The sequence below is a fragment of the Hippoglossus hippoglossus genome, chromosome 22 (genome assembly GCF_009819705.1).
Source record: "Hippoglossus hippoglossus isolate fHipHip1 chromosome 22, fHipHip1.pri, whole genome shotgun sequence".
Classification (NCBI taxonomy): domain Eukaryota; kingdom Metazoa; phylum Chordata; class Actinopteri; order Pleuronectiformes; family Pleuronectidae; genus Hippoglossus; species Hippoglossus hippoglossus.
Genome location: NC_047172.1, coordinates 7,257,628 through 7,281,284, shown reverse-complemented (window position 1 = coordinate 7,281,284; position 23,657 = coordinate 7,257,628). Strand labels below are relative to the sequence as shown.

Sequence of the window (23,657 nt, the reverse complement as noted above, 5' to 3'; positions counted from 1 at the left end):
AGTGGCACCTCAAAGCTAACTGCCATTATTCATTCTCCATTTAATTGACACATGTTTTTTTTTTTTCTCCAAAGGATTAAATCCAGCTCAGAGATAACTGTCTATGAACCATTTAACTGTCATTTTAATATGCTACTTAACATTTAAACCAAGCACTCATGGTCTCCCAGATCGCTAATTGATGTAGTTTCATCCCTTTTATGAGACAATATATCTCCAACAGAGGGAAATTATTAACAATGATGAAAACTATTCATGGATTTCTTTTTTTGCCTGCAGAAGAAGTACATGAACAAGGTTTCTAAATTCAACGTTTTTTGCATGCTTTATAAGAATCTTTATGTAAAGGTCGCTTCAACATACAGGGTTTAGAGCAGGAACAGTTGTGCTGGATAGTATGTGACACCCATTGGCTTCGTGGGCTAATAAAACCCGAATTTTACTGAACAATAATTATTTTCAGCAGGAATCTCACACTCTGTGAATTTTAGTCACATGTGAAACACATGAATTGCTGTGGTCTGACTTGAGAGAGGAGATGGACTCATGATTAATATGAAAATTAGGAAGACGCAAGTACCTGAACTAATCAGGTGGTCCTTATTCAGCCTGGGCCAGCGTCGGTAATGTTGCCATTTTTCATGTGTCAGCCCTGATGCAGGTTACCAGGAATGTGACGCTCTCTTGTTATCCAACGGTGTGAACGGAGAGCAAGGCAATGAGCACAAAGAGAAAAGAGAGGAGAAGATGGGGAGAGCAAATGAGGAGTGTTGGGGAGAGGAGAGACGACTAGCTGCAGGCTACAGATGCAAAGTCTGAAATGCTATCAGAGGTCTTAATGAAGATATAAACTCGACGCTCACCCCTTAATTATTATAGACATGTTTAGCCTTTTTACAAGCTGCCTTCTTAGTGCAATATTATGGAGATGTTAACAAATACTACTCCGGGTAAAAAGACAATGTTTAGACAGAAGCCTCGCTGCTCCCAGCGTTACCAGGAAGCATCAGAGAGAAGATGAAACGCGCCATTCTCACTACAGGCTGAGGGCAAATTCACTTTTAGTCCCCAATTATGCTAACAAGAGAAAAAATGATCTTTGGCTGCAAGTGCGTTGTGTCTCATAACAAACTGAGTTAGAAATGGCAAACTCTTCAAGCAATGTTTTAATTCCCTACACACTGACGAGGCTGTGAAATTTAGTCGTGAATAACTCAATGTGTCTGCTTATTTGCAGCATATTGTTTAAATAGATCAAAAGCAATGCTTAAAATATAGTTTTATATACATATATATATATATGTTCCTTATAGTGTATTTTTTTATTAGAGCCTGACGGATATGGATTTTTGGGGGCCAATACTGATATGTCAGCTGATATGTATTGTCATAAGATGTCGTTATCAAACCCTTATGACAAAGAAATTTAATTAAAGCTTTATGTTTTAGAGTTTAACCAGAAAATGTGTTATTAATGACGATAAATAAAAAGGAAACACAAAAATATATTACTTGAATAAAGAAAATAAAAGTAATTTTTCTACATAATCTGTAAACATAAATTCACATCTTCTCTGCATAGTTTATTCTATGAAATAAAAGTTTTCATGTCAGCAAACTACTACCAATTCCTCTGAGAGGCTCAGTCAGTCATACTTTCAAAGCTTGTACATTTATGATTCCTCTTCATTTAACTAAATAATCGTCTCATTGTGTAAGTCATCAGAATTGCTGTTGGTTTTTCAGTGCAACTCATTACGATATTACCATGTAAATGATACTAGAGGCAGAACGACTAATTGGTTGACCATAAATTCAGAAACATTGTGTATTTATACGAGCATTTTACCTTAAAAAATCTGTTTATTGTCTCTTTTAAAGTTCTAAATATTTAGTTGCATTTGTGTTTTCTTTTTATTAATAGTTACTTGGAATAAATTTTATAGTTAAACTATAAAATATTAAGCCTCAATTACATTTTCTTAGTCATAAGGGTTTGATAATTACATCTTATCGATCATTACCAGTACATCTATTATTCCCTAATATCAGTATCAACATTGGCCCCCAAAAATCCAACTCGGTCGTGCTCTAATTAAAAATCATATTTTTATCGGCCGCCTAATCTGTAAAATCGATATCAGCATCACACCCCAAAATTCCATTGTTTCCATTGTGAAAGGAAAGCAGTCAGGTAGTCTTCTATTATTGTATCATTCATTCGTGCTCTTTTACCTGTCCGAGCTTCTCCCTGCGCACAGACCAAGACCCTGCACACCTCTCAAGGTTTCTTTGACTTCAAAGAGTGCTGCAGCCATAGGTTCCCTCCTTCCTATTGAGGAGTACATTCCCACAGTCCCTCTGGTGCGTCCTGTTGGTTCCTACAGTTTTGCCTTGGTGATCATTCGATGATTAAAGCTCTACATTGTCTCCAGCCTGGGCAGAGCGTGCACTGCTTTTTCATACAAGATGAGAGACTACAGTTGTCCGTTTGACAGAGGCAAAGGCAATTCAGCTGGGTAGCTTGGCTGCGTAATAGGCAATCTCTTGTTCCTGTGGGAAAGGTTATTGCAAAGCAAGGCTTTCAAAGACCAATTTGCACAGGGATTGTCGAAAGTTGGGTCAAGGTTTGAAAACGTAATAATATAATTTAGAGACATTACAATCATTATTATCCATGTGACATCAGCCCAAGTTAGACTGGCTGTGTAATTTCACGGCCATATTCTTGGGCTCTTTGAAATATGCCTGTACTTCCTGCTTGAGATATTTGAGATTTAGTCTAAAGGTTTGTAAATGGAGCAGTTCTCTAGAGAGGAATAACAATTCCACTATCCCTATGTTTTGAAGCTGCATTAAGTCCCTATTGACGCCATAGCCTGTTTTTTATTAAGGTTAATTCTCCTTTTTTGCCTTTCAATCTATGAAAAGGTGGATCTGTCTCCTGCACTGATGGCTCGCATCATCCTGGACAGATTCCTTCAGGACCTGGAGGGTGGACTGCGTGAGTAACACTCTTCCATTTCCCATTTTGTCCTTTCTATCATTCCCCCCCCATCATTCTTAATTGTAGCACTTTGTCTTTTGAATCTCTTTCTGTTTAAGTCCCAATTTCTGCCCTAGCTGCTGTATTTTCAGCCTGTCCGAGCCTAATGAGACACAGACCACATTTAGTGGTAGCTGCATCCCAGGGCACATGACTGGCAATTAAGCACTGTGTGGACCACCCACCTCTCAACTGCGGTGTGGATCAATGCTAGCTCACCTCATCAGTGTTATTTATAACAGCCCTGATTTCTCCCCTTGCCCTCCTCCATCCCCCAATGCATCCATCTGCCTCTGCCTTCTCTCCCCTCATCCCCTTCTCTTACTCTGTCCATACTGGTGATTGCTGCGGAAAGTGAGTTGAGGAAAAGCAAACCTTTCCTCGGTATCGCTGATGAACATGGACACGATTTCTAAACGTGTCAAAGACGTTGCCCCGAATTTGTGTACATTCTAGTTATATTCATTTCACGACCAGACATTTCTTGTATCTCCTGGAAAATGATTCAGGAGAGATACTGGCAGTTAAACTTGCGTTTGATATTATTTAATTCCCTTTCTCTTTTCTTTTTCTTCTCTTATCCTGGGATTACCAAAAAATAGGCATATCCTGAGGCCTGGGTGTGTGTATCCGTGGAGTAGTCAGTGCTTTGAGAGTGAATCGCATGATGTCAAAAAGACGTGCTTCCAATTTAATCAAGAAAGAGATTAAAGTGGATGTGTGTTATTTTCAACTTCGCCACAGCACAGCCATTTGTCAAAGTCAAAGATGTGATTGCTTTGGACCCACCGTTATCCACTGCCTGTCAAAATACTAGTCTGAGCAGCTTGTAGAACAGGGCATTCATCCAGGAGGAGCACTCCGTCTCAGATAATAGCACATCGCATCCCTCCATCTCCATACAGTGAAAACACGCTTTATTATTGCTCAGAATGGATTTGTAGCCGATGAAACTTCCCGGATGATCGTTGTTTAATTTTAAAACAGTGTTGTAACCATCTTGTTGTAACCGTCTCAGCGTTTGCAGGCTAGTGAGCAATGTCATGGTCGTGGTTCTTGTACAAAGCGATTGTACAGAGTCGAGATGGCTTTTACAGGATAGTCACAGATTCATATTTGGCCGAAACTGAGGACACACACTGTGAGAAAATCTGATACGATTTAGATCAGATTAAAATTCACTTAAAATTTCATCTGGTAAAATAGTTTGACCATTATCTGCTGGAACACTTTTTAAATGAAGATTTCATTCGACATTGCTGTTCCACTGTCGCCTGTTGTAAAGTCAGCGGCCGTGAGGGTGACTTTTGTTTTTAAAGAGCTTCTCTGCAATCTCCTCGTGACCTGCCTGGCCGCTGCAAATGAATCGCTGCCCACATGGGCTGCCCGGTCAAAGCGTCCAATCTCCCCGTGTGTATATTAGACTCCATTAATGTGTTTCCATTATGAAACAATGCAAGGATAATTGTCTTTGTTGGCAATTAGCTAACAGGTTGGTTCAGTGCTATTGGCAGGCATATCTGTCATGCCCCCCTACAAGCCCCTGTGTGTGTGTGTGTGTGTGTGTGTGTGTGTGTGTGTGTGTGTGTGTGTGTGTGTGTGTGTGTGTGTGTGTGTGTGTGTGTGTGTGTGTGTGTGTGTGTGTGTGTGTGTGTGTGTGTGTGTGTGTGTGTGTGTGTGTGTGTGTGTGTGTGTGCGCTTTTGTCGGACTCCAGAGGGAGGGCAGGCAGGCGCACTGCAAAGATCAATAGACTTCTATATAAGGGACATTACCCCCAACTGGGTGAGTGGCTTGCCTTTTGCCTTACACCATCGTTTTTTTCCCACTTTTTTTTTTTTATTTCCCTTCTTTCTCTCTTTGCATTTAAGAGACACAGGAATGGGGCCTATGGGACTGTGGAATATATGTACAATCACTACTGCTGGATCAATACAGAGTTTTAAATTGTTTTCTGTCCCTTCCTTGTTTTGTTTTGCTCTCTTGTTGTAGCGCCCCCTCCTCCTCCTCCACTCCATCCCTCCCTCCTTCCCAATAGCTACACACACCCACACACACCGCCACCTCCACCACCACTATACACCTCTACATGACGGCACCACCGATGAGTCTCAGCTCGCAGCAAAAGTATTGGAGGGAGCATCAGTCACGCTGAATGAAATCTATCTGGCTTTGGTAAATAAATCGATACATTCAAAGCAGTTTTATCGCATATTGAATATAATATCAACATCCATAATGCTCCTTGTCTTATGAAAACAGACGGGGTGCCGGGTGAGGAAAGGTCACATGGGAATTTTTGGCTCTTTATATCCACTTTTTGCATGTCACCAGCAAGCCGCACCATTTATGATGTTAAGGTAATTTACTACAACCTGCACTAGTAAGGACAATCTATGAAAAATACAGAAAAATACAAAAGCATTTATTTGCATGAATTTGTTATTTTATTGCTTTTTTATTTCCAGTATCTATCGACACGAGTCTCCCATTAAAGATAATAAGGTATAAAATGATGTCATTAAACCTCCTATATCTATGTTTACAAATTGCTTTACCTTGTGAAAAACACATTATACCTTACAAATTATAAGTATATATGATTTAGACCACTGATGATAATACAATTGAATAGAAATTAATTGGAGAAAAAAAATGATTAAAATGTTTTCCTCCTGTCAAAAAACTTTATTTAATTTGGTATAAAAATCATAATAATGAATGCATCAAAAAATAATTGAATGTCAAAATGAATCCAAATGTTCACGTTGACACAAATGATGTGGACAGAAACTGGATTAAACCTGCATCGTGTGTTCACTACATGTCTCAGCCTACTGATGGGTTTTGTAAATAATACAAAAAAAACACATATTGTCATTTCAACACCACTAACTTTCAAAGTCACCAACAGGCACATTGGGGGAGCTGCTGCTCTTTCTCTTCCCCTCCCTGCTATCTCTTCATCTTTCTCTCTATTCCTCCTTTGACAGGAGTTGATGTGCCTCTAGATTTAGACATACTTTTTTGAGGAGGCAATTTTGCCAGCTATTTGACCTTTTCCATTTTCCCAAGGCCCAGCTCCAGATTAGATTGCTGCTCCATGTTTTGTAACTATGTGATTCGACCGCCTTTAAGATTTATTGTCACATTCCTTTACAGAAGCCTTGTACGCGAGGTTATAAATGTCCTGTGTTTGATGTTAACACTGTGAGAATGTTAGCGTCGACTGTGATCCTTTGGTTCCTTGACAGAATTCATAATAGCTTCAGTGTTTTGCAGATCAGACGTGTTGATAACTGATATTTTATTACGTTCTATCCAGTAAAATCTCAACTCGGTGTCCACGATGATTGTTCGGGTTCCTCCTCTGTTGTCTTCAAGTGCCCCTCTCCTCTCTCCCTCACCTCTCTGCTATGGTGGAGCCGATGTGTATATGTAGCCTTTCTTTCAAATAATGAGAGCAAGGGCACTTCATTAGCCAGAAGGGAGGGAGTAAGGAGGCGAAGGCAGCATGAGTGTTTCTGTGCTTTTGTGTATGCATGCGAGGGGTGGGTGCAAGGGAGGTAAGCATCAGCGTGGCACTTCACTTGACAAGTATACTAATTACTCCCTTTTCAGCAGAGAAGCTCCAGTCAGCCTCTGCCACAGTCTAATGGCCTGACCTAGGAAGCCTCTCTTCATAGCAGCACCTTCCCAGATCTGCTATTACTACTGCCACACACACACACACACACACACACACACACACACACACACACAGACACACACACACACACACACACACACACACACACACACACACACACACACAGACACACAGACACACACACACACAAGCGTGGAGTTCTATCTCACCGCTATCAGGGAGAATCAGGTGGAAGCAGATCAGTTCTGCCCCAGTAACCTCTTCAGGGACTGGGCTCCTCCTGCACACAAGATACCACCTCATATCATCAACTAGCACATACACACCACCACAGATATCTTTTAAAAAAAACACACACACACATTTTATTTTCTTCCTTTCGTCTCGTCTCCCACTCTCTCTCTCGTTCCCATCCTCTGTTTTTTTTTTTCAATACGGGAGGATAAATTTAAAAGGAGTAAATTGGAAAATCAAATGAGGGCTTTAGGCAGCCGCAGAGATTTGCAGAGCTGTCGGCCAGCGTCGGAGAGCCTCATCCATCATGTCCCACAAGTAGTCAATTCCTCTAGTATCTGTAAATGTTTTCAGATATTAGCCAATTTATATGCTCCGAGATTCATCATGGAAAATCAGCTTTAGCGGCGCACATTATCAGGACCTGTCTCTCCCTTGCTCCATGAAGTTTGATGAACGAGTGCCCCTCCACAGCTCAATGGCTTGTGTGCATGGGGAGTGTGGGTGGAAGGGGGGCATGGAGAGGAAATGGGTAAGCGCCCCCACCCCCACCCCTCCCCACCCGTGGAAAAAAAAAGTGGGTTTTTTAATTAATAAACAAACTTGCAGAGGAGCTCATCAGTGTCAGGGGCAATAACTATCGTCATCCGTTACTGTTTATTACGGCCCTCCCTCAACAAATGTTGCGATCTAATGAGGTTTCTCGACATTTTTTTGTGTTTGAGATAATGACTTTTTCACCCTAGTGGAGAGAGGAAGAGTAGTTTCAAATGATGAAGTATGAGCACTGAGAAATCAAGCCAAGGTTATGTTGCTGTTACCTTGCTTTATATAGTTTATCTTGTTTTGGAGTTGCATATGAAAACAAGCCCGTGATTTGTTTACACTGGTTGTTTTCTTTAGCGAATCCCGATGGAGGCTGTAGCGTTTCACATCTATTATTCTCCTCTTCTCCGTCTGTGTGTTTTTGTTTCTTCTTTTCAGATGTTGACGATCTGATACGGTACCTTAGTCGGAATTTATACCAACATGGGACAATTACAGTAAATTTTGCGAATGTTTACAAGGTGCAAAGTCGTGCTGCAGGGCTTTGTTCTCCGTGTCTGGTGCTCTTCAGATTATGCTTTTTATTTTTCTGCACGTATTTTATGTGCGCGTATGTCTGTGTGTGTGCCTTTTGAGTGTGTATTTAAAGAGCCTGCTGTATGTGTGCGTGGCAGAGAGGAGCTCAGGGTGTCATAGAGGAGTCTTGCCGTGCAAGGCGGGGATGTCTTTAATAAATGTATGCTGATGTTGGAGGCTGCAACGATGCGAGGGATACTAGGACCCTGTTGTTATTTACTGCTGTGTTTGTGCACAGCAGCGAATCCTGGGCCTGCAAATGGCATTACAGCCCGTGATGAATGAGCATTAGGGTAAACTCATTTTAAAAGCATCCTGATTTATTAGCGGCCTGGCCTTCCATTTTCATCAGGTCAATGCTTGGCTGAAATTCTACAATGTCAGCGCCAAGGTCACCTTTTTATGGCTATTTTTAACCCCATCGCTCGGAAAGAGCAGGAGAAAGGGATCCTGTCACTTGTTATGGCCGTCCACCAAAAATATCAAGGGGTTGGAGAGACAAGGAGAGAGAGACAGAGAGAGGGAGAGCGAAAGAGAGAGAAGTGTAGGGAGTGTGTGTTTGTGTGTGTTTTTCGCGTGAGACCAAATTGTGTTGGTGGTCAACCTTCAATTATGAGCGCTAGTAAGACAAGAGCTTTAATGGCTGCCGTTTGCCTTCAGGGAGGTTTATTACACACTACTGTTTTGCAGAAGCAGCGTCAAATCTATAAAGCGACCATTAGGAAGAGGGAAAAAATCAATCAAAATGCCATTAAAGTGGAATAAGTTGCCAATATTGCTGATGTGGTTGCAGGTCCTTTGATTTTCCTTCAGATTATTAGGCACAGTCGAGTAGTGACTTTGTTAAGGGAAACCAGTGTTGTTGGGGAGTAATATGTCTCCTGGCTTCATAAAGTTTGCTGCCTCATATTTCCCGCTTTATTGATTATCCATTATCATTTGTCATGAGGTGTCCTAACTCAAGGGGAAAATATAACCCTCTTTCTTCACCGCCGCCTGCACTGCACAGGAGCACGGTATGGATCTGCGTGTGAAGGTACCAATCTCCGAGAAAAATGAGCAAAGAAATAAAGCACAGCCCTGTGCCTTGCAGCTCTAAGAAGGAGCGCGGGGTTATGGGATGGGCTGGGGGAGTACGCCGTCGCTGGGAGAGGTTGAAATGGAGAGGAGGTGGCAGAGAAAGATGGAGACAAAGAAGAAGAAACGGAAATAGAGGAGGGAGCGCTGAATGTGCTTTGTTCTTCTTCCACCCTCCTTTATTTCGTCATAAGGTAGATGAGGGATCAGAGCTCTGTTTGTCCTCCATGGTTTTCAGAAGGAGTCATGCCTATGAAAGAGATGACAGAATAGAAAGGAAGGGTCTTAAGGATTTTTTTTAACGTTCTTTTAAATGCCTTTCTATTAATGAGACGCCTAATGATCCAGTCAGCATTTGGAAATGTACACTCAAGTCTTTTCCCATCCATCCTTTTTTTTTTATCTAAGTCACTTTTCAAGCCATTTTGATAAATCTTCAAATAAACCTGTCCAGTGTTTAACAGTTATGTTATGCACTGTTTTCACGATGAGCTTGGGAGTCTGTGTGCAGTGTTGGCACAGGCACCATCCATGCCTGAAATGTGAATAGAAACATTCCTTGTATTGTCTGTATTGCTGCAAGTCTGTCAGGACCACGTGTGTATATATATCACTAAAATGGCGTGCCTCAACCATTTCGTCACACAATGATACAATCCATTTAATCCCGATCTTTTTAAGAAATGATTTAAGGATTTTTTTTTTTTTGCTGTTGCAGTACCAGCGAATCAATCCAGCGGGCTTCCCGCTCTGATTTATAATGTTAGTAGAGCAAGAATGGGGATGAGAGATGCAGAATAGTCGGCGTTCATAACATAGATAAACTACATGGTGCTCCTGTGCTCTGGACTGAAACATTTATATATAGAAAATCTGTATAGACACCAAGCGGACATCTAATGGGCTAGAGTGAAAATACTGCATTAGCAGTTGCATGGTGAATTACAGTGGGCCATGGCTGTCTTTTGTCTCCATATTTTAATAGTTTGCTTTTGCAGGAATTACATTTTTTTTTCTTTTACGTTTGTAAGAAATGAGACAACTAGAAAATGACTAATGTTTGATGTCATTTGCATTATAATATTTATGTGATCTTTGGCCCATTCTCTCTTGTTCTCAGCCTCTAAAACGGTCCTCAACAGTATGCTTAAGGAGCCATCGTTAATCCCGGACCAGGTTTTGGCCAAGAACATCTACCAAGTAAGTGTTTTAAATTTGAAATTTGAGCAAAATATTAAAGGAAATAATTTTAATTGTTTGTTTTAACTACCTGTGTCACGTTTCCGTGTTACAAATCGACTGCGTGTGTACAGTGAGGTTTTAAACGTCGTAACCGGCTGACAGGCGGCTTCAGCCGCTCATGTTTGCTGATGAGGTCACGTGAGAGCCGGCGGTCATGCCTGCCAATCTGCCTGCATCTCATGTGTTTTCTCCTCTCCCGGAGCGCACTGTACCGGGCTTCCTTCCCTCACCTCGCCTCCCTCCCTCCCTCCCACCCGCTCACCCACCCTTTTCGCACGCCATAATATTTCTTCCCCCTCTTTTCAGTGCACAATAAATGACTGCTGTTATGGACCGCTGGTAGACTGCATCAAACAGTATCCTATCCCATAAAATTTTAAGCCTGAAATTGACGAGGAGCTATTGAAGGGGATGAGATGTGTCTGGCTTCACCTGACATAAAAGTTCTGCTTCACAGGGGAAGTGTTTCATTCTGCCTGCCATCCCGCTATCACCGATACAGGGGCTGGAAGGTGATGGAGGAAAGAGGAGGAGGATAGACTGATCTAAATGCATCTCCATGTGCACGCAGTGGATCAGACCCAATGTTCTATGATACAAGAAAGAAAATTAGCATTCATAACCCTCGTGTTCTTCTTGTTCTTTTGTTTGATATTTTATTTAACCCAGAAGATTTGTTTTGTTTTTTAATCATCACTGTTTTTACCTCTGAGGATTCTCACTCCAGTACCACGGAGAGTTTTGGGCAACTTGAACTTTAAATTTTCAATGGCATATTGTTTTTTTAAATATATGTTTAATTCAATTGTATATTTCTAGTGTTTCCTCTCCCTTCCCATTGCCCAGCTACAGCTAATACCCACCGCCTTAGCTTTGACAATAGGAGAATGATTGCAGTCCAGGCTGTGTAAGGGGAAGCAGCTGTGTGGCAGACCAACTATTTCCAGTGGGAGGAGACTTATTTGAATGAGTGTGCAAGTCTGTGTGGTATCATGTCTGTCCAGCCTTTGGTGTGTGGGGCTGGGCTGTTCTGTTCATAGTCGCTGAACCCTGCCCCATCCTGCCCTCCTTCTACATACCCTTTTTACTTTTTTTGTTGTCAGCTCTTTTAGTCAGTGACTCACACAGAGTTCATCGTCACTGCCCCACTACTATGTGCTTACAAAGAGCTCATCCACACATGAGAAAGAAAGTTTAGCTCTTTCTTTTTTAAGTGATTAGTGTATGTTGAGGATACAATAGCCTAAGTACTTTTCTCTCTATCTCTTGGAGAGGCAAGTTATGCATATGATATCCGGCCTTACTGTGGAATCAAGCATCTTGCGTACTGATGAAAAATGGCATTTATTCTAAAAGCATTTTTTTTTCTCAGGGATTCTAGAGGAATGAGTGAAGCAGCAATGGTCCAGGCGCTCTGTGCATTTTGCCAAATTGGCATGTGTTTCGTTTTCCTCATTTTCCTAATGCACTTTGGAGATTTGTTGTGAAAGCGGATTAAGGTTGACCTGGAGACTTTATACATCGGCATGAAGAGAAATGGCTCTCACTTTGCATAGTAAACCAGTGGGGGAGAAAAAGCAGATTCTTAATTTGGACAACTGAGAAGAAAAAAAAGTTTCCTCAAAGAATCAAGTCTTTAAATCACTAAGAAATCAGTTCCTTGAAGTTCTATTTGCTTTAAAACATGAAACACATCTGCTATTGCAGTATTGCTGTTATAGCAGTTATGATACCTGTCACAATGAACTTGTTTCAAAAGCTTTATAAAATCTACTTTTTCATAATTGGTTTTGCAGCAAAATGCTTTATTTTGTTTTAAGATACACACAGTAAAAAAACTGGTTGAATTATTCTCTCTAGAAAAAAGTATTAAAAGTCTTTATACGATTTTATGGATTAAACAACCCACTATATCCAGGTAAAACCAAAATGCTACTCACACCTTAAAGCTGTATGTATTTTTAGAAGTACATTTATTTCAGTAAAGATCTGAGCATGTCTATGGTTCGATAGAAAATACGTCTGTTACTGTACTGTACTGTACGTTGGAATCCTTGACTCTCTATTCTCAGCGCCATTGGCCAAGAGCATGAGGTGCTGCTGCGGGACAAACTCAAGGAGAGAAACCTTTCCTTTCTGGGTAAGCCGACCTTTGACCTCCTTGTCATCCCCTGTTTTCAGGTCACTTTGGTTGTGTCAGTGTTGTCTTTTGTGTAAGCTAAGTAAGAGAAGACCCGGACATGACTGATGCACAGCATGTTATCTCCTATTGATTTGAATCCAGAAGCTGTTATCAAATATGCACCAGGCTACAATGAATATTTAAAGAATAAAGGTAGAATCTTAATGTTTCACTAGTATCTTATTATAACATGGTTGTGGTTCCTAATATTTTGACCAGTTATATTTTCAGATAATTTTTTTTAATATACTTTCCTTCCAACATTGTCTTCTTCCAATAATATTAAATCAGCCCCCCTCCCCCAGTTAGCCCATCATCACCATCCCCGAGGTCAGATGACTGATGAAGGATAAAAGTCATTCCCTCTGTCATTAGGACCATATCATTTATTTGGACCTGGAGTGCTGACCTTTCTCCAGGGCTGTACAGAGGACTGTTCTAAAACTGTCAGAGTTCGGGGGGCACGAGGGCCACGGAGGCAGCCTCACCCCATCTGATGAATGGATTGGAAAGAAGCTACCCAACAGCAGGGATGGCCCATTAATTTTAATCAAAGGTGATGTAAAAAGGCGATCAGAGCCACATGACAATGTCAACAGCCTGGTAGGAGTGAATAGAGGTCCCCATCCCAACACACACACACACACACACACACACACACACACACACACACACACACACACACACACACACACACACACACACACACACACACATTACCCCACCCAGGATGCCCCACTGCAGGCCTCTGGCAGCCTCCCTGACCTCACTCGGCTCTCTTTCTCCATCCTTGGCTGACGCTACCTCCTCACCACCACTGACACCGCCACCCTCCATCTCTCCTCAATTCCCTTCCACGCCCCATTAGTTGAGCTTGGCTGGAGACAAAGAGGCAGGCCTTTTGGAACCGAATGACCTGGTCAGCCTGAGATTTAATGGAGAAATCAGGTGTTGTAGGGATAATGGCTGAAGCACGCCAGAAGTCAAGGACAGTGGTTGCAGCGTTTGCAGGCAGGGGTCAGGCTTCCAGAGGCTATAATGCCAACCTTGTCCTCCTGCTATATATTTTATAAAGCCCTGCCAAACTGCAAAACTGGAGAGCAACTCTGTAACTGGGCTTTAATGTGTTTTTGTGCAATGAAAGCGAATATGTGGCAGATGTAGTTAATGGTCTTACCGTGCTTCCTGTCCTCTACTGTTATTTTGTCTGCTTTGCTCACAATGAGGGGTTTTGTTACCGCCACCTTGCTGAATGCGGTTAGGTCAGTAGCCTGTGATCGATGATCTGATTACTTAATAAAGCTTGTTCAGTGAAGAGTAAAACTTATTCTGCTCTTTTATTTCCTGTAGATGAAAACCAACTGAGAGCTATGGGCTATGATAAAACACCTGATATCATCCTGGAGGTTCCAATCGGTTAGTATTTGCATCATAAATGTCATTATTACAACTTGGGTGGTTTAACCTCAAAGAGCATTATGCAATTGTCAAAACATTGTCATTTTAATGCCAGATGTTCTTTGATTTTTGTGAATCATAGGGAATAAACTGAGAAAATGTCATTGCCACATCTGGATCTTGCTTGTGTGGTGTTCTTGCCCCCCCGTCTACTGAGCTTTTTTCGTGTGTTTTTATTTATTAAAAGCTGTGGAAGGACACATTGTACACTGGATTGAGAGCAAAGCCTCATTTGGAGACGACTACAGTCATCGCACCTATCTCAACGAGCAGTTCTGGAGCTACTGGAACAGGTGAGTCATCTTTCTCATTCTCACCTCTTTGTATTTGTTTTTTATTCCCTCTATCTGAATCAACCAAAGAATGTTGAAACTACCGTTTTCCCAGCCTGCATATTGTTTATAACTTCTCCTTTTCAGACCACAAACCAACAATCAGCTTTATAAATGCAACTCATATCTCAGTCTTACAACACTAACCACTTCCTCTTTGGCATAGGCCGCACTAACCCCACGCTTCTCTACAGTACATGTGGCACATCACGCTGCTTCCACATCCAGCCAGTCATTGAAGCTTTTACAGCCTGAATGGTCTGCCTGGGAGCCTGATTGTTTTCCAGAGTACACATATTGTTTTCAAAGGAAAGCTGGGAAATGGGTGATTAATCCATTGCATCTGTTGTCATGAGAACGTCTGGACAGGAACGGGCCCTTGTGGTCTGACCTCGGGGCAACAGACGTGTGTGTGCATGTGTGTGCGTGTGCATGTAAATGTGTGTTTCTTACATCTAGAATGAAAAAGCAGTACAACATGCAGAGTTATTTCACTGTCTCTGGAGAAAAGAGACTTGCGTGGGTGTTATAAGCTCCTTTTCCTACAGTAATACATGTGCTAGTTTATATTTTTAAAGGCTGCAAATGTCATATAATGTCCCAACCAATGAATAAATTAGGGCATAGGTCACCCATTCACTTTTTAATCATAGTAAAGAATATTGGCTATGAGCACCTGTCATACAAAGTATCTTCTGCCATTATCCAAATCATTTCAAACTGATTTCGGGTGGAGTGACACACACAGTGAGAAGAGTAGGGGTCGGTCACACATGCTCTTTATATTTCTTGCCTCCCGTGGCACAAAGTTCCAGTCACCAAATTCGAAAATGTTGCCCCCACAGCCTCCATTCACCTCACTATGGCCCAGGCTCCTGTCAGCCATGACGGCCAGCTGACATGTTGTGACATGGCACTGAAGCGCCAGGAGGTTTCAGACCCTGGGCACAGCTAGACTCTCTCATTCTCTGTCTCGTTTTGGTTTTCTTGGATCAGATTTCTCAATCTATCAAGACCGCGACACAGAAAAATAAACAGTTTTGCCATGAATGAATTGTCATGGTGTGGTTTTGTATGCGTTCATCCCCAACCCAGGATAATCCCTCGATTTTCTGCCCATAACTGATAAGGTAGTGAAAGATTTATTTATACCAGGTTTTATCCAGATGTAGATCACCTTTTTTTCATTTTCATTGAAAATGTATTGTTCTCTTTTATGCTCTTGTAATTTAAGCCTCTTCTTATCACAAACAGGCCCAGGAACATATGGTATTTAAATTAAAATAAAATGGTAGGAAGGTATGTCAGTAGTGTCTCGACCTAACTTTAGTCAGAGTTCTGAAGAAATATCTTACCAATGATGTAAAAATGTCAAGTACACCTTACAGGAAAGTTTTTGAATCATAGATAGCTAAACAAACATCAAGGAAGTAATGGCTCTATGTTCAGAAAACGATATCCCTGACTATAGAACACTGACCTCCTGGTTTCACCCAGAAGCTGCCGGCAGAACCATTATTTGATTTTTCAGGGACGATGACTCATCTAATATCACTGAGTAGTTAAAATGCGAAGGATGAGGTCAAGGTCATAATCAATGATGCATTTTATTTTCTCTGAGTTACATGGTTTGATTTACAAATGGCCTGCTCCCAGAAGGAAAGCAGTCTGTTTTTTAAATTTATTCTCTATTATTGCCATCGGGAACTAAAAGTTATAGAGGTGTGAATATGAAAATATATTTTTAGGACTCATTATATCCCTCTAAGAAAGTGTGTGAATGAAAAAAGGCTTTGTTTATGCGCCAAAGTAGTCGTAGACCATGGTTAGTGAAAAAATACTTATGTGATCGCTGCATGACATGAAGATTTGATGTCTCCCTAAATATTTTTCTGTATAAGTTAACATGCTTTCCTTGTTTAAACTGCAGAAAATGGCATTTGTCTGTCTTCGGGCTTCCTCTTTGTTCCTCGTGGCTTTAGTTTACAGTAGGTCAAACTATCAGAACACTAACAGCTTGATTGGACGGTTAGGATTACTCCGAGCCTTATATATTTGCTCGCGGGTGTCGTTCATTGATATTCACTGGGGCAAGCTTGTCCGAGTGTATTAAGGAACTGTCAAAGTAGATCCCATCATGTCAGCTGGCAGCTCGGTCAGATAAACATTGTCGTGTCAAAAAATGAAAAGAAAAACTGTCAGTCCCTTCAGACCCTACCTTTTCCCGCACCCTTGTAATTTTTAATTGACATTTACTGCTGACATTTCCAAATGTGCTTCGTCTTTCTCTTATTGTTAGAGCTAATGCCCTGTCGTCTTGTTTACACGTGTGCGTGCACGTAAGTGAAGGCAGTGATTTTGGGGGGTTACCACTTTTGTGGTCCCAAAAAACGTAAACCGTTGAAGAAACAAGGGACAAGAGAGTGATGCGGTGACCTCATCCTGCTTTCACTTCTCATTAGCTGGTTTGAGATTATGACGCAGCGCCTGAAGGGCTGTTGTTTAGGCTGTTTGTCCATTCCTCAAACTCAGATTTCACTGCTTGACTCTAAACCTTTCAGTTTCCCTTTTGACCGGCCTTGGAATTGCACAGCGGTGTTTGTAATTACTCCATTTCCCACTGATTGACGTTTCCAGTGATTTGCTTATTTTTTGTGAATTCCCCCTTTGCTTTAACTGAACTGCTTCACCCGTTGCTTGTGTTAATTGTTCCTTCTTTGCCCCCAAGCATCGCAGAGTGAGCTATGGGGACATGTTTTTGTAGACGTAAAAAAAAAAAGACATAACTAATTTTCTCTCCAAAGCTCTCATCAACAGCATTCATCATCTAAACAATAGTCTTGCCAACACACTAACCCCATAATGAACCCCTCTTGAGTGGAGTGAGGGGTAATGACGCTTCACCTACAATGCTCTCAAGGAAAAAGAGGAAAAGGGGGGGGGGGGAGGAGAGAAAAACGGTCCTCAGCAAAATCAAACGCTGTGTTCAGGCCCAGTGCCTGGATGAGATGGCGAAGCAGCAGCTCTCGGTGTCTTCCAGCCATCAATCTTAGCTGATGGCATTCCAGAGCCAGCAAGCCCTCTGCTCTGACGGATGTTCAGATAATTGAGTTATCCATCTTGCCCAACTATCAGAGTTGCATAAAAATTATTCACCTGCTGGTGAATATTAAACACATAATGAGCCTCTTGTGTGTTTTAGGAGAAGTGGGTAAGGTTAAACACAGCATGTAATGAAATATGGACCCTTGCGTGGTACCAACTTAACTGCCCCCTCTTGATTATGGTGTACTTAAATCAATTATGGTTGGCAAAGTCCCCTCCATAACTCTCGTAGTGTCTTACAAGCTGAAGTTCTACCTAGTATTTGTCTGATTTGTTTAACTTGTCACACGCTTAAAAGAATATACTCACACAAGGAAAATTATATGTTGACTTCCTTTCATATCTGTGCACTAAAGTAAAGCATTAAGCAGAAACTCTGCAGAAATAGAGATTTGGGTAGTTGTTGTCAATCTGAAATGTATAAGACAAAAGACACCAGCGAAGTGTTATTACTCGATCGATGGATAAATAGATCGATTTATGGATATCACAACTAGTTGAAAATATATTGTGAAAGTATTAACACCACAGCCTTTCTCAAGAAAGAACATTTTTCATAATGTAGAGACAATTAGTTCTCGACTGGGAAAATTCGAATTAAAACAGGACAACTACTTGGATCGTTGGCAAAAATGTTGGTGCAATTAACATCAATATAAAATCAGCTCTTCATACAGGAGTAGCTTCAGCAGGTCCATTTCTTCCAAGCGTCTAACACCAGGTTTTTTTTAGCCAATACAGACGTTTTTATGATTTAATGTGACATCTGATTTTTTTCTTTGTTATTATGCAAATATTGGAAAGACGTGTTTTAAATGCTCTAAACACATGAACACGTTTTGTTTCCAGCGTCCATGGTTTTTCCATTTTCAAAGCACATGAACACACCAAAGGCTGCAAATTAACTTTAGACAAATATGTTTACAAAGGTTCTTCTGAAATTGATGTAATGCTTGTCTTCCTGTTTGTCTAGTCTTCGTTTCAAAGTGTCATAGCATCTCTTCTCTAAAACATTATTAATTTGTTAATTATGAGGGATCTGTGTGGCCCCTGATTGCCCGTCCATGCTTCCACCGTGTGTCATAAATGGATCAATAGCGTAAATCAGTCTTTAATCTATTCCACACTGTACTATCTCAAATCAAAACATTTAATGTGGAGTCAAATCAGAAAATTCAGAGTCCGTTCTCTCTACTGTTCCCCATTCTTCCCTCCCCCATTCCACCTGGCCCAACACAATGGACGGCCTCTGTGGAAATGAGCATGAACGCCAGCGTGCCCCCCCCCCCCCCCCCCTCAAAGCAAATCAGCTGTGAGATTCGTAAACTGCAAATGTGTCAGAGTTGAAAATGTTCGCACTCTTAATGGAGGCTTGAAAAGGTTAGATCTGATAAAAAGCTGTCAGCCGGCCACAAAAAATGATTTATAGCAATATAATGGGACAGTATGCCTCATTTCTCCCTCATTTGAAATGGGGGGGTGAGGACTTTGGGGTTTGCCATTATACATCATCTGGCTTGACCACTTGGAAATTTGGTGAGACTTGAATGCACGCACAGGCATTGTTTTTTCATCTCGCTCTTTTGTTTTAGCAATTTTAAAAGTCATGCTCCGTTGTAATGTAGTTGATTAATGTCCTCCCATAATTACCAGCAGAGGATTCTCAGGCTCCAAAAAGCACATATTGATCTCCATTCAAATCAGTGCCAGTGATATTAGTGCTTGTCCTTTCTTTTAACACTTTTTTTTTGACAAACATAATGGAGGCAAAACTACAATTAATGAGAAACCCATTCTGAAGACTCACCAGACTGTTCCTACAACATCACTAATCTGCTCGCTGACACTTCGGCTAATGAATAGACAGGAATCTGATTTATGTGATGTTTTATGTTCGTTGACACAGCTGCAATTAGACATCTTGAGTTCTCTGTGAACTTTTTCCAATTATATCTGGGACTGTATGCTGTAGATTTTGCACGGTAATTCTGTTATAACCTCAGAACCATCAATCCATGTGTGTGACATCAAATTAATTTTTTGATTCAAGATATTGTACATTTTTCAAATGGACATGTCCATCATTTTTGTTGAACTTCCCGGAGAAGTGACAGCAGGAATGCTTAATTAGTGGAGTGTAATGACGAGATGTGCTGTAGACAACCCTTATTAAATCCATCTGGTTCATCTTTTAAAAAGGTTTTACGCCTAGAGCCTTAGATATGCAGATATTTTGCTTTTATGAGTATGGCTTGTTAAATAGAAATTAGGCATTTGTTCATATGTTGAAATATAGAATAGTTGTTTGTTTGCAAATAGCCAGGAATGTTAATGCAGTTGAAGCCTGTAATACAGGCCTCAGCAGCAGCAGTAGGGCCATCATAGAGACAGTTAAAATAGGGTATGTCACCTGCGAGAGGGCGCCCACAGGCCGTGCCTGCTGCTGATCCAATGAGGCTGGACACAACAGGGCCGTCCCCGAGGACAAGCACTGGCGATTCTGGGGTGACAATGTGACACCTCCAAGACCTGTGCCCTGCCATACTTCACCTCACCTTCCTGTCAAAGATGTGCACCACAAAGAACCAGGCGAAATTCAATTGCAATAGCCGAATACAATGGCACTCAGCGTCGCTCCACCAAGGCCTAACAGTCCTTAAATTCAATCCAGCTGCATGAAATTGCACATCTTTATATCAGTCATATCTTATCAGTCCCCTAAATATTCCAGATCTTATTCATCAAGATACATGAATTCTTTTCCTAGGAAATCAGTGAAAGAGTTAAAAAATTGCCTTTTTTCATAATTTGATGAAGGTAAAAAATTCCTGGATACGCCCCCTTATCTGAAATTTGATGGATTCTTCCCTGACCCATTCCTCATCTTTCCACCAAGTTTATGCGTAATACAACTATCTTGGCAGAGGTAATAACAAAATGCTCTTTTCATGGTGATAGATTCTTGCTGCGTATTTGCTTTTCAACTGTGATGATCTTTTCACTGTTACAAGGTTTTAAGGCTGTGGAGTTTTTATGTATTTAATATGCATGGAAAATTTTAGTTGGAGCTTAATTTCCTCCTTTTTTTTTGAAAGAACAAACATCAGTTTTCCTGGTAAAGCGTAAGCGCCTCTGACATCGCCTTCCTCCTATTTATAGTTATGGATACCCCTTGCAGTGCAGGAACGTGGCCTCTTTTATTGTTTCCTTTGTTATGACATCCTCTCTTAGAATATTCCACAGCTAGAAAAAATAGCTATCCACAATGGTGGTTCCTTCAGGGCTTTGCGAGTGTTTGTTTTAGGGCACATCAGCACATAGAAGTGCAATGCTGGCCCCCAAAGCACAAGCAACTCGGAATATTAATGGCAAATGACAAGCCAGCGCTGATGCTTCAAGGATTTCATGCTTTTAAGGATGCACATTTGGGTGCATTGTTTAAGGCGTCTGGAGTGTAATCCGCACTCTCAGGTCTCCTGCAGCCTCAGGATTTAGCTCTGGCTAAGCCTCTATGTCTGCTCTTTATTATAGGTTTGTATTTGTGCATTATCCAAATTTGTCATTTACCACTGAGTGTGAGAGCGGCTTTGACACGGCCGCTGTGTGCATGAACAAGGAGCGGGACAGAAAGCGGCACCCCAGCGATATATATATCCCTCCTCCTGTCTTTCCGCTCGCCTGTGACACTGCGAGATGGAGAGGAAAGCCTGGAGTAAAATGGGGTGCAAGCATGTCCGCTCCACGAATTCCTGTTTTGCTATGGAACTTTTAAAAAGATGAACATACATTTTTTTGTCAGCTTTCACGACGTATGTCATCAGACTCACAGAGACACCCCCCCCCGCCCCCCTCCTCATTTTCTCAGTGTCACTTGGTTTTTCCCCTCCTTCTTCTTCTCGTTACCTCTCCGCTGACCTTCTGGGTTTCATTCCAGGAAGAAGTCCAGAGCATTTGTCAAACACGCAGAAAGTGGTTGGGCAAGGATTAGATGGAGCTTTTGTTAAACTCAATTCTAACAGGAGAAATTTCGATAGAGCTGCCTGAGCCCCCAAAGGACGTCCAGGTCTACATTACAGTCAATGTGTAAACTCAAAGTCATATATTTCTGACACAGCGACGGCCGAGACAAATAGTTTGTGCTCACAGTGCATGATGCTTGCTATGCCTCACCAAGGCCTGTTTGCACTCACTCGGGAATAGCTTCACATCTGCAGAAAAGTTACAGTGATAGTGATAATGGGAAAATAATTGTAGTTGTCATACAAAATTTGTGCTCTGGTTTTTTTTTTCGTCGATCTTTCACAAAGACTGAAAGTAAAACATATTAATCTCAGGAAACATAAAGCTACCACACAATTATTGAATGCTTTCTAGGACCTTTGGTTCATGAGGCCTTTTTTAAATATTTAATTTCATGCACCTTCACAGCTGCTCCAAAAGCATCTTAATGCTGCTCAACTATAAAGGGCTTAAATGCATCTTAACCCCTCTGTAGACGGAGATGAAGGAGGGCCCAGGAGTCATCAGATCCATCCCACAATGTCGTACCAAAGCCCGAGGAGAGCACTGGACCATGAGTCCTGGGGCCTGTCACGGGAAATGAATGAGACCAAGACAAAAAGAACAAATTCCCAGTTGAATGGGAACAATTTGGTCTTTTGTATTTCCAGCCTTCAATACATTCTGACATTGTGTGTTAAGGAACGGCATTAGACAGAGAGAAAGAGGACTTTTATTTCTCTATGTGTCACATGGATTGAAGATGAATGCTTATTTTAGTTCCTTGTAAAATGGCAACAGCTTTAAAAGAAGAATTTACTTGATATTTTCTCTCTTTTTTTAATTGTTTTTCTGAGGTTGACCTATCACACTGAAAGCATAGCTTCATGTACGGTACAGGCTGCTGGTGTTCATTTTTAATAGTATAATTAAGATTTTAATAGAACCTTTTTAAGAGCTTCTTTGATTTAAATCATTTGTCTTTTACATGCTGCAAATTAATGGTTTATGGTTGACGGTTACTCTTAGATTTTATTTATGTGTTGGCCAGAAATACCTTGTGTATTTTTGGGCACAAAAAAAACAGTACACACTCTTTCTCCTCTGACCGAAAATAAATATAATATTTTTAACCAAGTGACAGCCAAGAAAACAATGCTTCATATTTCTGCCTTTGTGTTTAAAGAGCAGCTCTGTGTGTACCAGATAATGTGCGGGGTACTCGTGGTCTGTGGAGGCCCATCAGTCACTGTGTGGAGCTGCTTGCTTGTGATAAGTGGTTCCTTATAGATAACCTAGACAGTAGGTTTCTTTTTATAGGCCCGCTGTCCCTCACATAACCTTGTTGTTTTTTTTATACCACCCATGCTTATTTTCATCCTTTCCACTGATTTCACCTTCTTGTGTGGCTCTCAGACGTCTTTCTAGTCCCGGTCTTCACCATCAAGTAAACTGGAGAAAAGGACCAAAATAACTAGGACAAATGTAATTCCATAAAAAACTATAAGGTCACTCAGATAGCACATACCTCCGCCAACTGTCCTCTCATGAAACCACATTTAAATTCACTAGATCCCGATTTTTATTTGGATCAGCACCAAATTGCACACACACATAAATATCAGTCAGTTTTTTTCATCAAGATCCATTAATTATTCTCTTGGAAATCAATTAAACTGTGGAAAATATATTTTGCCCTGACCCATTCCACATCCTTCCACCAAATTTCATGGTGATCCCTCCAGTTTGCATAATCCCGCTAACTATCTGATAAATAAACGAAAACGCAACCTCCTTGGTGGAGCTAAAGATAGAGACAAATGCATGGAGTTCTAGTTTGTGGCGCTTAGTTACATTAGCACTTAGAGGTAAAACTTCTATGTGTAAGCAGAAAGATTTTTTTCTTGTTACTACCTGCAGTTATTTAAAAGATACATATTTCAAACCTGTAAAATACCATTTATTGGCTGCATCTGTTCAACAATAGATGATGCCAAACTATGCTGTTTTTAATTTGTGTCCATCATTCATTTTAGTTTGGACCGTATTTTTACATTTTTCATTCGCCACATGACCTCATCCGTCTCCCAAAATAATGTTGATATATGGTTTGAATTGTTTGTTTCGGTATGTAAGACCTATATCTGATTGTACCTCATGGCAGTCATTTTTGATTGATGTGCCGTTAAGTAACCGAATTAAAACACCAGATG

The 23,657-nt window shown here is 41.0% G+C and overlaps 1 protein-coding gene across 2 annotated transcripts in view; it reads left to right on the top strand.

The window, feature by feature from the left end:
• The window catches only part of cdin1 (CDAN1 interacting nuclease 1), a 55,796-nt gene that overhangs the window by 14,353 nt on the left and 17,786 nt on the right, over window positions 1-23,657 (top strand). For both annotated transcript variants that reach the window (XM_034576516.1, XM_034576517.1), the window contains exons 6-11: window positions 2,932-3,004; window positions 10,247-10,326; window positions 10,675-10,724; window positions 12,441-12,508; window positions 13,901-13,966; window positions 14,196-14,301. In XM_034576516.1, the coding sequence (XP_034432407.1) occupies window positions 2,932-3,004; window positions 10,247-10,326; window positions 10,675-10,724; window positions 12,441-12,508; window positions 13,901-13,966; window positions 14,196-14,301 (443 nt within the window). The remainder of the gene's footprint in view (window positions 1-2,931; window positions 3,005-10,246; window positions 10,327-10,674; window positions 10,725-12,440; window positions 12,509-13,900; window positions 13,967-14,195; window positions 14,302-23,657) is intronic.